The 16,178-nt window shown below is 44.4% G+C and overlaps 1 protein-coding gene across 1 annotated transcript in view; it reads right to left on the bottom strand.

The window, feature by feature from the left end:
* The window catches only part of LOC135910195 (fatty acid synthase-like), a 181,493-nt gene that overhangs the window by 18,885 nt on the left and 146,430 nt on the right, over window positions 1-16,178 (bottom strand). Inside the window, exons 22-24 of the mRNA XM_065442247.2 lie at window positions 13,300-13,655; window positions 10,413-10,769; window positions 8,890-9,133 (exon numbers count right to left, since the gene is read on the bottom strand). Coding sequence (XP_065298319.2) covers window positions 8,890-9,133; window positions 10,413-10,769; window positions 13,300-13,655 — 957 coding nt within the window. The remainder of the gene's footprint in view (window positions 1-8,889; window positions 9,134-10,412; window positions 10,770-13,299; window positions 13,656-16,178) is intronic.

The raw sequence follows: 16,178 nt of genomic DNA, 5'->3' as shown, positions 1-16,178 counted from the left end.
CTATGCTGCTATGCCCTTCCTCATCAACGAGCATTATCTCAACTTATCATGAATTTCTTCTGTCATCAGACAGTAATCAATGGTCAACTGCCGGTTTCCAACTTACCACGTGATCTGCCCTTCGCATTTAGGCCCTGTATTCACGATAACAAGGTTATGGTGCTCACAGAGGCCTAGCACTGACTTCCCATTGTTGTCGGTATAGCCATCTAAATCTTGTATGTGGGCATTAATGTCACCTAGTAGCACAATTTCAACACCATTCCCGAAACCCTTAATATCAGCGCTTATGCATTCTACTAACTGCTTATTCTTCTCTGTGCAATTATTTTCGGTCCACAAATACGTAACGCCCAGCCAAGTTTTTTTTCCTACTCATTGTACCTGATAACAAAAGATGGTCTTGACCTTTTGAATTCACTCTTTTTCATTTGGCTCCTTGATGAATGAGCCTTCTGACTCCCCCTCCCTTTCTTTCCGACTTAGTTCTGTTGCACCCTTCCCAAGCATAATTCTCAATTACTTCCGGCTCTTCGGAGTCTCTAAGGTGCATTTCTGTAATGGCATACACCCCTACTTGTTCTCTATTTACCTGCTCCTGAATGTCTGCCCATTTTGCCTTTCTTCTGCCGCCCTGCATGCTAATGTAGCATACTGCATGGCGAGCTCTCTTTCTTGATTTCCTCCTTTTCTTCCTATCGACGGCGATGGTCTTCGGAGGTTCCCCTAGGGGACCTTCTTCATTACTATCTACTCTAGCCTCCTGAGCACCCGCGGGCCACCTAAAAAAGCAACAGCGCGACCACAAATTCACCAGCCCACTTCATGTGCCAGCCTGTAATTGAAGTGGATCCCGTCTCGTTTAAAACCACCACACCTTCTCACTTCCCCGTTTACTTCGACCACCTCGAAGCCTTTCTCCCGGCTCATTTTCCATATTGCCTAATTAGCAGCCATTGCGGCTCTTCATACGTGACAGGCACCTGCGGCACCGTGCACACCACGATTTACACCTGAGGGTATAGCTTGTGCAAGTCGTCCACCCCCTTCACCAAGCGCTGGGTTAGTCCTGTCCCTTTCCTGTTCAGGACGTCATTTACTCCACCTGCTACATTGACAAGGTTACGCACATGGGAATTTTCCGCGAGCTTTTCTTTTGCTCGCTCCATGACAGAACCCAGTGTCCGCCCCTGAAATGTCCCTACCGCTACTCTTTTATCGCCTTTCACCCTCTCCACAATTAATTTTGAGCAGCTAGCCATGTTTGAGTCGCCGGCGATAATCACCCTTTCACTCTCTCCTACCTCTCCCTGCTTCCCTTTGTCCTTTTTCGCGTGATTCGAACTCGACAAGGGGCATTGCCCCCTGGGCTCCTGCTTTTTCCGCGCGGCATCCTCGATGTAGCTGCCGCTATTGCCATCTAACCCTTCATCACGCAGCACGAATTCCACGTAGCCTGGTGACACTCTCTCGCCTGTCACGTCGGAGGTCTGCGTTCCATTGTTGCGCACATTGTCATTCACAGTGGCGGCCCTGTTCAGCTTTTCCTCGGCTGCTTCAGGTCTCTCTTCAACTATTTTCGTGCACCACGCTCGCTGTTTTGCTCATTTTTGAGCTCTTGCACCTGTTTGGCAAGCCCATTTTGTGCAGCCTATTATCGAGATCACATTGTGTGCCGGTTGCTTCGATGCCTTCCCTATCCTAATCCGTATCCTCAACTGCCTTGAGGGACCCGCCGCGCACTGCCTGCTTTACCGGCTTTCTCGCCATGTATAGCACGGCTTTTTGCAAATGCTATAATACTATAATAATGCTACTACTGATGCAAATACTACAATGCTATACCACTATATCAATACAGAGTACGTGCCTTTTATCAAGAACCGATACGCAGAGCATCCAAATCCTCAAAATGTCGCAAAGAAACGCTCAGCACTGTTTCAAAAGCAAGCAATACCGCGGAGACCGAAGGTATGGCACGCTCTCGCACGCGCTCAACCACGCGGCCGCGCTTTCACTTTCCTACCGAAAACACGCAGAGTAAAACCATCTAATAGCAATTAATCTTGCCACCTCCAATCTACCATTTAAAAACTACAAGCACTCAACATCCCAACAGGCTGCACATGTTGAAGCACGTGGCGCGAAAAGACGCTCTAACAATCCTGCAAAACCAAATGTGCACGAAACACACCCGCGCACCAGAAATAGGAGACAAAAAAGAAACTAAAAGAAAAACCACTCAATTACTATTTAAAGGCAAAAAATCAGCAAATGAAAAACAGACGCAAGCTCAAAGCATGCACAAAACATGATATCGTCGCCGCCACGGAGCCCCGAAAAGCACGTCCATTCGCCACAAAATTCCAACCACCTTTTTTGACACTCTCTAATCTGGCGCCATCTCGTAGCCAGAATCGCCGGGCTACGGCTGAAAGGCAGGGGCGTGCAATTGAAAGGTCACTGCTTGCAGTAAACAGGCAGTTTTGGGGGCTAGCAAAGGCAATGTAACTTACAATCATTGACATCAACCCAGACGTAAACCTAGCAGGCCACGATGGCACGTTTGTGGGTGATGGGGCATATTTTAGCGATAGTGTAGCAGGCACGAAGTGTTAGTGTAGGTAAGGTATGAAGTTGCAAAAAGACGTGTAAGGAGCAATTATGTACTGCATGCACTTCGGAAGGAATAAAACAGCGACTTGTGGTTGTTTACCTATTGACAGACAGCGAAAGGAGATGTAAAAGTAAAGACGTGAGTGATTTCATTAGAAGAAACATTAGTGTAATGAGAAAAAATAGCCAGGTGATATTAGTAAGAATTATGAATGCGACCAACGACGGTATAGAGGGAATATATACTGATTTATACGAACATACTGAATATATAACGCTTCCATACTGCGGGGTATGTGCGATGAACAGAAACTCAGATTAGTTAACAGGGAGGATAAGTTTCATGGACAATTAAGGCGGAAATGCAGAAACAGTAATATATACCGACTACACCTTAATCACGGAAACGTTCTACGAACGCCTAGACCAAAGGACGATAGATGAACATGGATGAGACAGCTTGCGTAGCGATTATATATTTTTAACCTTGAAACTTGGGAGGGATACTAACGCAAAACACAGGCCAATACGGGAGAATTCTTACAAGTGAGTTAAGCAGGGAAGAAGTTTGGGCGTGTTGGTGAGATGCATTCAGACTGGGATACATAGCGCAAACAATTACACAGGGCTCGTCCTGTGTTCTGCTTGTCCCTGTGTAATTGTTTGCGCTATGTATCCCAAAGTGAGTTAAACACAAATACCATGGTAGCAAAAAACAACATGAAAATCGAGGCTCTTGTTACAACAATCTGGGAATATAAGGAACTGGTAGATCCTATGTAGGAGGAGATAAGACAGACAGGGCACAAAATTGTTGGATTCGAAAAAGTAAAGGAAGCAAGTGGCGGAACAATGAAATAAAGCAAGCTATAGAAGAGCGTAGCAGGCATCCACGGATCAAGCCAGAAAGTTCTCATTACACGAAGAAGAGGCGGTCATTATATGGAACAATGATCTAGAAAATAAAATGGTGGCTAGTGAACTCTTGCAAGAGGAAATTAAATGCATAGGTGAACGTTTGGTGAATTTGCATTTGCGAAAAAGACAAATATGCACTACCAAGATTCTCGAACGATGTGAGAGCCGTCCGAGCTCCAACTAAAATTCGCAAACGGCTATAAGGCATGAAGATGTAACATCTACGAAGGAGACAATGCTGTGCTGTACATGATACCCGGCACATGTGCGTACTGTACGTACTCGGCACAACAAAATAGCAGTTCCGGATCAAAAAAATCCAGCAAGAATATGGCAGCCCAAGAGATGAAAATTTACCGCAAATATTTACTAAAAGAAACAGAAGAAAATTTATCAAATAACGCGGCCGCAGGACCAAATGAAATACCAATACAGCGATCAAACAGCTGAGTCCAAAGAGGAAGGCACTGCTCACGAACACCATAGAGCATTCAATTAAACGAAAGAAATTTCTGGTTGGATGTCGTCAAAGGAAGATAAGCCTAATCTACAACGCCAAAGGTGATATGAATAAGAAACGCTGGTACGGGCCAGTTACCGTACCGTCGGTGATGTATAAAGCGGCAATGCACGCCATAAATTTAGAGCTATCGAAGCAGAGGAGAAAAATAATAAGCTTGATTGACAGGGGAACCACACAATGGTTCAGACCAGGCAGACAAGGGATAGTATGCCTCTACCAAGTCAGAGCGTAGAGATTTCAGTCACTCAGAATATACCTTAATAGATAGCATTTCTAGATAATAACGAAGGCTACAACAGCGTAGGCAGGGAATTGGTATGGATTATTCTCAAGTGTTGTTGTAGACAGCAGTGCTATAGCAGGAAGTAGAGGGCAGTAAATGGGATATAATGGTGCTCAATTAAGTTAGGAGGACAAAAGAAGAATATGCAGTGCTAAAAAGCGGGCACGTCCTCTGCTACCGGGGCTTAGCGGAGAGAAGAGAACAAGGGGTCGGATTCCTGATTAATAAGGAAATAGCTGGTAACATACATGAATTCTACAGCATTAACGAGAGGGTGGCAGGTGTTGTAGTGAAATTTAATAAGAGGTGGAAATTGAAGGTCGTACAGGTCTACGCCCCTACATGCATTCATGATGACGAGGAAGTGGAAAGCTTCTATGAAGACGTGGAATCGGCAATGGGTAAAGTCAAAACAAAATACACTCTACTGATGGGCGACTTGATGGGCCACGGTAGGCAAGACGCAGGCTGGATAAACGTCAGTAGGGGAATATGGTATAGGCACTGGGAATAGCAGGGGAGAGTTATTAGTAGCGGTTACACAACAGAGTAATATGCGAACAATGAATACCTTCTTCCGCAAGCGGGATAGCCGAAAGCAGACGTGAAGGAGCCCGAATAGCGAGACTAGAAATGAAATATACTTTATACTTTGCGCTAACCCTGGTATCATACAAGATGTGGACGCGCTCGGCACGGTGCGCTGCAGTGACCATAGGATGGTAAGAAATCGAACTAGCTTAGACATGAGGAGGGAGCTAGAATAGAACTGGCAGAACTTTGCAAGTTAATCAACAACCGTAAGACAGCTGACATAAGAAAGTATATGTATAGAATTGAACATGCTCTAAGGAATGGAGGAAGCCTACAAGCAGTGAAGAAGACACTAGGAATTAGTAAGAATCAGATGTATGCGTTAAGAGACAAATCCGGCAATATCATTACTAATATGGATGAGATAGTTCATGTGGCTGAGGAGTTCTATAGAGATTTATACAGTACCAGTGGCACCCACGACGTTAATGGAAGAGACAATAGTCTAGAGGAATTTGAAATCCCACAAGTAACGCCGGCAGAAGTAAAGAAAGCCTTGGGAGCTGTACAAAGGAGGAAGGTAACTGGGGAGGATAAGGTAACAGCAGATTTCTTGAGGGATGGTGGGTAGATTGTTCTAGAAACACTGGCCACCTTGTATACGCAATGCCTCATGACCTCGAGCGTGCCGGAATCTTGGAAGAACGCTAACATAATCCTAACCCATAAGAAAGCGGACCCCAAAGACTTGAAAAAATTATAGACCGATCAGCTTATTGTCCGTTGCCTACAAACTATTTACTAAGGTAATCGCAGATAGAATCAGGAACACCTTAGACTTCTGTCAAGCAAAGGACCAGGCAGCATTTCGTAAAGGCCATATTCCATGGCCAACGATAGGCCATATTCACACTGTCAATCAGGTGATAGAGAAATGTGCGGAATATAACCAACCCTCATATATAACTTTCATTGCTTACAAGAAAGCGTTTCATTCTGTCGAAACCTCAGCAGTCATGAAGGCATTACGGAATCAGTGTGTAGACGAGCCGTATGTAAAAATACTGAAAGACAACTATAGCGGCTGCACAGCCACCGTAGTCCTCCATAAAGAAAGCAACAATATCCCAATAAAGAAAGGCGTCTGGCAGGGAGATACGATCTCTCCAATGCTATTCACAGGAGGTATTCAGAGACCTGGATTGGGAAGAATTGGGGATAAGACTTAATGGAGAATGCCTTAGTAACTTGCGATTCGCTGAAGATACTGCCTTGCTTAGTAACTCAGGGGACCAATAGCAATGCATGCTCACTGACCTGGAGAGGCAAAGCAGAAGAGTGGGAATAAAAATTCGTCTGCAGAAAACTAATGTTTAACAATCTTGGAAGAGAACAATAGTTTACGATAGGTAGTGAGGCACTGGAAGTGGTAAGGGAATACATATGCTTAGGGCAGGTAGTGACCGCGGATCCGGATCATGAGACTGAAATAATCAGAAGAATAAGAATGGGCTGGGGTGCGTTTGGCAGGCATTCTCAGATCATAAACAGCAGGTTGCCATTATCCCTTAAGAGAAAAGTTTATAACAGCTGTGTCTTACCAGTACTCACGTACGGGGCAGAAACATGGAGGGTTACGAAAAAGAATTAAACATGTGTGCGTTGCGGTACGAGGTGGAAAGCTACGATTTGACTAAGGAAAAAGAGATCATGGAGATGTACACCAAAATGGCAAAATGAAAAGCATGTAAAACATACTAAAAGAGCTCAAGCAGGCTAGGTGACTATTTCTCACCGTCGTGTTTTAAAAGCGATGCCAATAAATCATCATCACCATCCCCTCCCCCCCCCCCCACTTTTCTTCTTTGGCTTTCGCTATTGCTGCAATCTGGACTCATGGCCTGCAGATAATTTTTACCACCAGTTCTTCTTTACGCGTGTTTCAATCCCCAACAAAGCCAACTCGAAGCTTTTCCTGCTCCTCCTCCCAGCCGAAAGCTATACCTGAGGCTTCAATGCCACCCCCCCCCCTACCCAGCACGCCCTGTCGTATCTTCACCTTGAGGGTGCTGTCTCGTGGACAAAATAGAATCGCATACTGGTATGGCTGCGCTTGCTAATACACTGGCACAGAAAGGCAGACGGATAATCAAAAGGGAGCGCTCTAGCAACGGATATTTATTGAACGTTGCCGTCTTCATATGTATATAGGGTGCTTTTGAGCTGCACCACATCTTTAAATATTGCCTATGGCAGATAGCGCAATTGTAACTCTTGATCTAAATTATTCTGTGTGGTGGCGATGACATCTACGAGATATAATATAGTTCAATTGAATAGTTCACGTAATTACGCTAATCAACTTTCTAATTTTTTGCTTTACGCCGCATATTTCAATCTACGAATTATAACCGCTGAGTTCGTACGGCATATCCACTTGGAACGAATCCTCTGGACAGCACCAGCTCCGAGATGTTAATTTTTGGAGTGTCCGAGGAAATGCTTTGGCGTTGTAGTTACTTGTTTGAGACACTCCTGTACGTTGAATTGAAGCACAAAAGTAACTGGAACACCAGCGAATTTCAATAGGCACTTGGAAAATTTATATGTCGGAAATGTTGTTGTCCAGATATTTTGTTCCAAGTGGATAGGTGTGCGAACTCAGCGGCTATATATTTCGTAGATTGAAATATGTGGCGTATTGTAATTATTTCAGAGAGTTAATTATAGAAATGACGTGAAACATTCAATCGAACATTTTGATTTCTCCCAGAAGGAATTGCCACTTCATCGAGTAAATTAGATCAATGCGTAGAATTGTGCTATCTGGTATAGGCAATCTTAAAAGAAGATTGGAGCCGCTAAATAGAAGGCCTGTACATAGAGCACCTAACAACCACGTGACGCTACCTATGGAACTGTCGAATTCAAGAAGGTTTCTTTATCTGATAGGAAAATGAACGGGGTGCCGAGACATTTCATCTCGTCATTATTTATAGCTTTCGGTTCTATAATTTTCCGCGTAAATTTATCTTTGTGGTAGCTGCTTATGTGGCACTTTGAATATAATGGTGGCGAACCATAGTTATTGCAATATGTTGACAGGTGCCCACTTATCTGCCGTACAACGTTTCTTTTTTCTGCTCTCTCAAGCGATCATTTAGACGCAGGCCCTACGGCCGAAGTATTTTCCGCCACATGTATGCTTTACAACACGCCTTCTGCGCAGGGCACGAAAGAATTCTGGTGCTTTTTCGGGCACCCCTTGTAATGAGGAAAACAGTGGTTTGGACTAGAAAGCAAATTGTGGTGGCGAATAGTCTATTTGATATTAAGAACGAATATTTCAATAGGGCTAGACAAGTAATGCGTTATGCAGGTAGCTCCGGGTCTGCTAGTGTTACAAAATGCAGCTCAAGAGAAGGGACGTATAGTGGGCGAGGGCATTGCAACACGTGGCGTGAAGTTGAGAAATTAGCAGGCATACAAAGGTGTGAGTGGACACAAGACAAGCCTAAATAGACCGCTAGAAGAATCTCCGTCCTGTAGTGGACATAAAAATGCTGATGCTGATATTATTGCACCGCATCGTCTTTGACTTTTGAACGCAGAAGTCTTAAAAAAATTATCGATGATTATGCAAGCATGCTTCACGCAATTGATATGGTGGCAGAAGTTGCCATTGAGAAGTTGTAAAATTAATATATATGTGTTGCCGGATAGCAAACAGCACGATAACGCTATAATATTCTCTTTCTCCCATTGGTGATTTCTTATTGTTATTTAAGTTTCAGATGTGCTTATTATATTTCCTCTACTGCTGCTTCTCGAAATTCTGTTCATCCCACGTCTGCCTGCTAGGGATGTCGGTCTGTTCGCTGCAGACTCAGCTCCCTTCGAAAAGCAATTCTTCAAGTAGCGTGCAAACAGACCAGGCGGTAATCACATCCATTTGGTGCATGTCGTAACACACCACGCTCAGAAACGCGTGTCAGTTGAAAGAATACTAACTCACCAGGTAGCCCATCCCGTACACGACGCTCGCAGATGCGCTCGGTCACAGAGTTGGCGTAACCGTAGTTCGCCTGACCGGCGTTGCCGCGACCGGAGGCCAGTGAAGAGAAGATGACGAAGTGGTCCAAGAAGGGGCACTGTGTCCGGGACACATCGTCCAGGCTCTGAGTGACCAGCACTTTGGGTTTGCACACTTCTTCGAACATTTCAGCCGTCTGGTTCTCGATGAACGCATCGCGAAGCACCTATGAATAGGACGTTAAGAAGCAAGCACTTGTAATCCCCGAAAGATGGGCAGAATACTAGGCTGTCCTATTGATACTCAGCATAGCAAGCTAGACATTGAAAGAGGCTCTTTTACTCAGCATCTATTAGAAGTAATGCTGTGATACGATAAATCGTAGCCTTCGAGGAAAAAAAGAAATATTTAAAGAAACAGCACCGGGTGTGACAGCAAGCGTTTGGTAAAGATTTCGCTTGAGGCTTTTTATGCGATGAGTTTTTTTTTTGCCTGACAACAGACACATTGCGGAAGGTCTGTATCAGTCTCGTGTCTTTTGGGGACTCTTCAATCAAGGTAAACTGAAGTGTTGCGCCGTGGTGTCCAAGCCAGGGTTCTTTCAGTACCATGATTAGGCAACAAAAGCATGAATATTTATCTTATAGCAGCACCAACTATCTCGTTGAGGAAATGGGCGCACGCATTGGAAAAACTCGCGTAAAATGTGGCCGCACAAAGTTCCATATGGCTACATACACACTAACAGGATACGCGAATGGTCAAGCGCACTACTCCCTTTAACGTGTATTACTTCGCCTAATAACATTTACTTCTAATAAAAGCAAGAATGCACAAACTTTCCTGAGCATTCTCTCGTGAAAGCTGCCGCTTCACACGTTATGTGACGCGGCGCTGACTTCACGATCAGACCGCTGAAAGCATAAAGTCGGAATTCATCGTGACAAGGAATTTATTTTTTTTTTCTTGTTAACAAGAGTTGGGGGTTTGATTCTGTTCAAAATTACAAGAGTAGATATGATGTACATACATTAAGGGCAGCAGCCCTGTGGGTCTTTATCAGAATACCGCAATTTGGTGTCGTCGCCTTCCTGAAGGAGCAACATTACGCTAGCAATACTTCGTGTCGCATTGGACATTTATTTCCTATGAGAGGGCTAGTTGAGGTAGCTTATTCTAGCTAAAGCAAGAGGAAGAACTGCACTCGGGCGATAACTAGCGCAAGGAGTACAGCCGATGAACTGTGCTTTTTTAGACCAACAGGTCGGCTGCCAAAAAGAAAGGAAACGCTCTCCAGGGTGGAAGAGGTGGATTTGCAGCGATGCATCTGACAATTTTACAGGCATAGGATCAGAGCTGGGTAATTTGAGGCTTAAGTGGAGATTGTCTAGAAGACGCTTTGTTGCTACTATATTCGTCAGGAATAGGCGTATGGTGACACTGCTGCAGCTAATGCTCCACGTTTGAGATAAATTACGCGATGATTCACCGCGTAGTTCACATACCATGGCCAAGTTGAAAATTCCGCCCACAGGTCCCATGCTTGCTGCATCGTCAAGAATCTTCCGAGCTCCTTCCTCTGTGGAGACGTCCTCGTTGCTGATGAACACTGCCACACCGACACTGTTCCAGCGATGAAGACAAAGTCTCTGGTAACCAGTCCGGACTCCTGTCCTTGAGATCAGGAGGAGCTTGCGACAGCCTCGAGAAACCATCCACTCCGCGAGCTCAAGACCGAAGCCTCCGAGGCCGCCGACAATGACGTACGACTTGTGGCCGTAGAAGCAGGGACGAGCCACGGCCTCAATCATGACCGGAAGCGCGTGAGTCGGCGTGCACTGACTCCCTTCTTCCGGTCGGATCTGCACTCATTCAACATCATGATAATTTCCGCGCACTGTAGCCACACTTTCGTTATTATCAACCGCCTAAAACCTTTACATCATTTGGGTCACATCGGGTATTCCCACAAAAAGTGACACCGACATAAGTATCCTTGCGTGACTTGAATGGGAAATTATTACGACTTCTCGATTAATTGGTTAGATCCATGATACCTGACGTCATACATTGCAACGTGTCCTTCATGACTGTACCTGAATCCACTATAATACGCCTTGCTCTAATTTGTACCAAGGTGTCATTCAATTAACAGTAATTTTGGCAACACGCCACCGTTGGTCCTACAGCCGTTTGTTTTCCCTTTGCCGCTGGTCATATTTATCATGCTCCTCGGGAGTCCTAGCTATGCGTTCCCTATTCGTAGTGGTGCTGCTACAGCAAAGAAAACAGTTCCTAGGCTGGTTATTCTATAGGTGAAAGCTTAGTGGCCTCACTCCCAACATCGCAAGCTGTCGTCACCACGGCAGCTTGCGCAACAGTAATCTTGTTACCATTAAGCGTGTGGTTTGGATGCTTGTTGCTTGCTTGCTAGCGAAAAGAATGCTGTGCTGTATGTTGATGCGTAACACCAAACAATGTATGCACATCCGCTTCAATCACTGAAGGTATCAGGTTCTTTTTTTTTGTAAGGATGCGGCGCGAGAAACCCCCACCAAATAGGGGCGAACACCTTCGCTGTAAAACGACCTTGCTCGCATCGTTAAAAATGCAACGGTCTGAGGGCGCTTCTGCCACGGCTCGCAAGGAGGATGTGGGTATGCCAATCTTCCTGCTTAGAAGTAGAAAGTTGCTATTCCAAAGTAAACACGGCGCTTATACGAGACAAGCCAGTGCGTCGTTGAAGATCGACAAGCTTAGAGATCTCGGCTATTATAGAACTCGATTGTTGAAAAACCTGAGGCATAACCCGCAAAAGTGCACCAAAAGGTGAGTGAGCCCAGTAGCGCGGCAGTGGCGGCGATTCCATCAGTTGTGCACTATCACCGTTTCAAGACTACTGACGTGGAAGCAGCCTTCTCATCACACCGTATTCTTGGAAGCATTGGCTCAGCAGTGTGAGCACCTTTCCATAAGTGCTCCAGAACTAGGTGGTTGCAATGAGAAGCATCACATGCAGCTTGTTTCTTGAATATGCGGTGTGGTGTACCTCCTGCTGATTTGCTGGGGTCAAGTATAAATACGACAAATTGGGAGGTATATATATGGAAGTCTAAGAGAGCATCGTAGCTCACTGAAGGACGCAGCGCATACTCAGTTGGCCTTTTGTGGCAGTACGCCTGGTTTTAATGATGGAAATGCGTTTTGCGACGACCAACATCCAAGGGCCTGATGTTTGATTCACCTTACTTAACCAAATGAGGCATCACGCGTGTAAGCGAGTCCGCGGTATCACTTTTGAAAAGCAAAGTAACTGTGTTAGAAATGGGTCTGCGTGCGCGAAATATGTGATAGGATGCGATTATCGAGTAGTGGATGACGACCTCAAGTCTCTAGTGCCCGGATGTGTTGTATGTTTTTTACGCATGTTATTCTCGTGGCTGTTTTCGCTATTTTTTTTCTTTCGTTTCAGCATTTTTCATAGTATGAGAAAGTTGTGCTTATCTATTTCTTTTTTGTATTCAACGAAGTATTTTCTGTGAATAAAGTGTGCTTCATGTTCAGCGCCAATGCATGGTGATCTTGTTTTTTTTCTCATAGTTCTTGTTCTTGTCAACCATGAACCAGAACCAAGTAACCCAATTTCAACTTTCAAAAACGCCACTTTCAGATAGCAAAGCTAAGGGTAACATAACCTGCTATGTAACAATATTTAGGTACGCCGCACAAGAAACGTATTTTTTTTGTTCAGCGGCCTATCAACAAATGTACACACTAATTTTACGGCCCTCAAAAACAACGGAACGCTATCCTATATAAAGTGTGTATGAAATTATTGACTACAGCTACAGAAAATTAATACACATGTTAGTGAAGACAAAAAGCAAAGGTCAATTTTCGAAGAATACCTGATCTCATATAAAATAAAATTCGAAATACGCACAGTAAAAAACATGCGCAAAACTGAACACCACAAACAATAGTTTTCTTGCTCTTTATATAATTTTAGCTGATACCATGAACCGACTATTTCAGCAAGACGTAAGAAGAAGGTAGATTAAAATACCTTTATAGCTAAGATTGGTTGACGATATGCATAAGCGCGTGGCCACGAAAAAAGATATCAGGCACGTTGTGACTGCACCTCACGATGATCACGACACGGCGAAATAGGTGCGCAGTGATGCAATGTGTCCGGTTGACGTAGTGAAGAAAAAATGAATGAAGAATTCCTGCTCCCTTCATCTGATTAAAAGCTTTCAGTAATACCGCCATCTATCATGGTCAGTGTTATCTTTATTGAAATACTCTTATTGAGGCATTTCACGGGTAAATCTCCGATGTCCGTTTATAACACTGCAACGTACACACTTGCATTTAACCACAACTTACCTGAATAACAACCTTCCCTATGTGTTTTCCAGAGGCAACGAAACGAAAGGCTTGCTCTGTCTCGTCTAGGTTGAACCTGATGACATCCAGAGGGCGCACCACGCCGGAATCGATTCCCTTCTGGACGAGCTCCACGATGCGACGCTTGTGGGCCGGAGTGACGGGGTCATCACGCACCAGGCTGTCCATCATGACTCCGTGGAAGGTGACATTTTTGAGGAACACCGACAGGCCTAGACTGTTGTTCTCGAACAGGTCGAACTTGCCGATCTCCAAGAAGCGGCCATGCGGCGCCAAGCACCGCACGCTAGCCTGGAGCTTATCTTCGGACAATGAGTTGAGCACCAGGTCCACGCCTGAGGTGAAGGCGCGGCGTGGGAAGGTGGAGGTGTAATTTCTGGCGAGTCTGCTTTTAAAGGCGGGCTATGTGAAAGTGTGTATGCAAATGTAACAGCTACATGAGAAGCTAATGCCGCAAATAGATAAATTACTCCATTATTAGTATCAGAGAAAAATTACTTCTATCACGAAAAATCTAGTTCTGCGCTGACTCGCTGGCGATGACCAAATGAAAAATTTAGTGGTACACCGCGCCTGATTTTCATGGCGAGTTGGTTATAATGTTTTGAACCGAAGCCCTTACTTTGCGGTTATTAGCATGACTTGAACTGCTGTCTTACCGATGAGACACAACTAACCACAATGACCCACAACAACAATACCCATTAGGCCGATATCCACAAGCTGTGCCTCTATGCGACCTGAGGCTGCCATATGTCGCATAACAATGCTTTCGCGGATGGGGTCGGCAGAAGAAATCGTTGACCGGGAGTAATGTGAGAAATGAGTTTGTAATAAAACCGCATATGAGGCAGTGTTCGATGTGCGAACTTTTATGCCTTCTGTCGACCTCGCACTTGCCAAGGTCAGCATTATATAACTGAGGTGCGCTACAAAAACAATGAAAATACTCCTTTCGGTGTCTTCATCGTGACAAAATTATAATGGGAGAGTTATAAACACAAACAAATGCACAAGATATCGAATACATTGAAGTATATCGTGTGAAAATGGCACTGGCGTCACTTAGAGATACTACACAGTTTTTATTGCATGGTTTCACGTACTATTTTTTTTTCAATGTGTCCGCAATATGTGCAAAGTTTGTTGTTGCGAGCGGTAACGTGGTCCTTCATGGCCAGTTGAGGGGACATAGACTTACAGCTTTCGTGGAAGAAAATGACATAAACAGCAGTCCTTGCATTGTTACTCATAGAATTCCAGGTAATGCTGATTCACTAAGCAGAATCTCATTTGTTACCCGGCATGAAAAAAAAAAAAACGAGAGACTTTCAAGTGAAGAAGTGGGAAGCACGCGTTACCTGATAAAGTGGCAAATTCCTGCTATAATACCTATAATTTTGCGATGCTTTCATATATTGACTTATGAACTAGGAACGCATCTGTTCGTTTCCTTTTAGCTTTCATCAAGATGGGAGCGCAATGCGCCTAAGTAGTAGAAAGAAGTTCGAGAGTAGCGGTTCCATAGAAGTTCTATGAATTCTCCGATTTTTGTGTCTGGATCCCTTCGTGCTTCTTCCCTGCCCAGGGCCTTCGAGTTGGCTAACATGAAAATTTATGCAGCCCAATTTTGAAGATACTTAACAAACTTGTACGCAATCAGCACGTGATGTTCACTATTACTTCTAAAAAGATAACGAAAGACAGTGACGTTGTGCAGAGCATACTTTTGGCTAGTTTGTCATCATCATCAGCCTGGCAACTCCCACAGCAGGGCAAAGGTCTCTCCCATACTTCTCCAACTAGCCCGATCATGTGCTAATTGTGGCCATGTTGTCGCTGCAAACTTCTTAATCTCATCCGCCCACCTAGATTTCTACCACCCCCTGCTACGCTTCCCTTCTCTTGGAATCCAGTCCGTGACTCTTAATGACCATTGGTTATCTTCCCTCCTCAATACATGTCCTGCCCATGCCCATTTCTTTTTCTTGATTTCAACTAAGATGCCATTAACTGGCGTTTGTTCACTTACCCAATCTGCCCTTTTCTTATCCCTTACCGTTACACCCATCATTCTTCTTTCCATAGCTCGTTGCGTTGTCTTCAATTTAATAGAGCCCTTTTTGTAAAGCATCCAGGTTTCTGCCCCGTAGGTGAGTAATGGCAAGACACAGCTGTTATACACTTTTCTGTTGAGGGATAATGCCAACCTGCTGTTCATGATCTGAGAATGTCTGCCAAACGCACCCCAGCTCATTATTATTATTCTGATAATCTCAGTCTCATCATCCGGATCCGCGATTAATACTTGCCCGAAGTAGATATATTCCATTACTGCTTGCAGTGCCTCGCTACCTATCGTAAACGGCTGTTTTCTCCCGAGACTGTTAACCATTACTTTAGTTTTCTTTAGAATAATTTTTAGATCCACCGTTCTGCTTTGCCTCTCCATGTCAGTGAACATGCATTGCAATTGGTCCCCTGAGTTACTAAGCAAGGCAATATCAGCGAATGGCAAGTTACTAAGTTATTCTCCCTTATTTCTTATCCCCAATTCTTCCCAATCCAGCTCTCTGAATACGTCTTGTAAAGACGTTGTGAATAGCATTGGACATATTGTGCCTCCCTGCCTGACGCCTTTCTTTATTGAGATTTTGTTGCTTTTTTTACGGAGGACTACGGTGGCTGTGGAGCCGCTGTAGATATCTTTCAGTGTTTTACATACGTCTCGTCTACACCCTGATTGCGTAATGCCTCCATGACTGCTGAGGTTTCGACTGCATGAAACGCTTTCTCGTAATCAATGAAAGCTATATATATAAGGGTTCGTTACATTCCGCACATTTTTCTATCACCTG

Source organism: Dermacentor albipictus, chromosome 8 (genome assembly GCF_038994185.2).
Source record: "Dermacentor albipictus isolate Rhodes 1998 colony chromosome 8, USDA_Dalb.pri_finalv2, whole genome shotgun sequence".
NCBI lineage: Eukaryota > Metazoa > Arthropoda > Arachnida > Ixodida > Ixodidae > Dermacentor > Dermacentor albipictus.
Note: the sequence above shows the minus strand (reverse complement) of the source record. Positions and strands in the feature narration are given on the sequence as shown.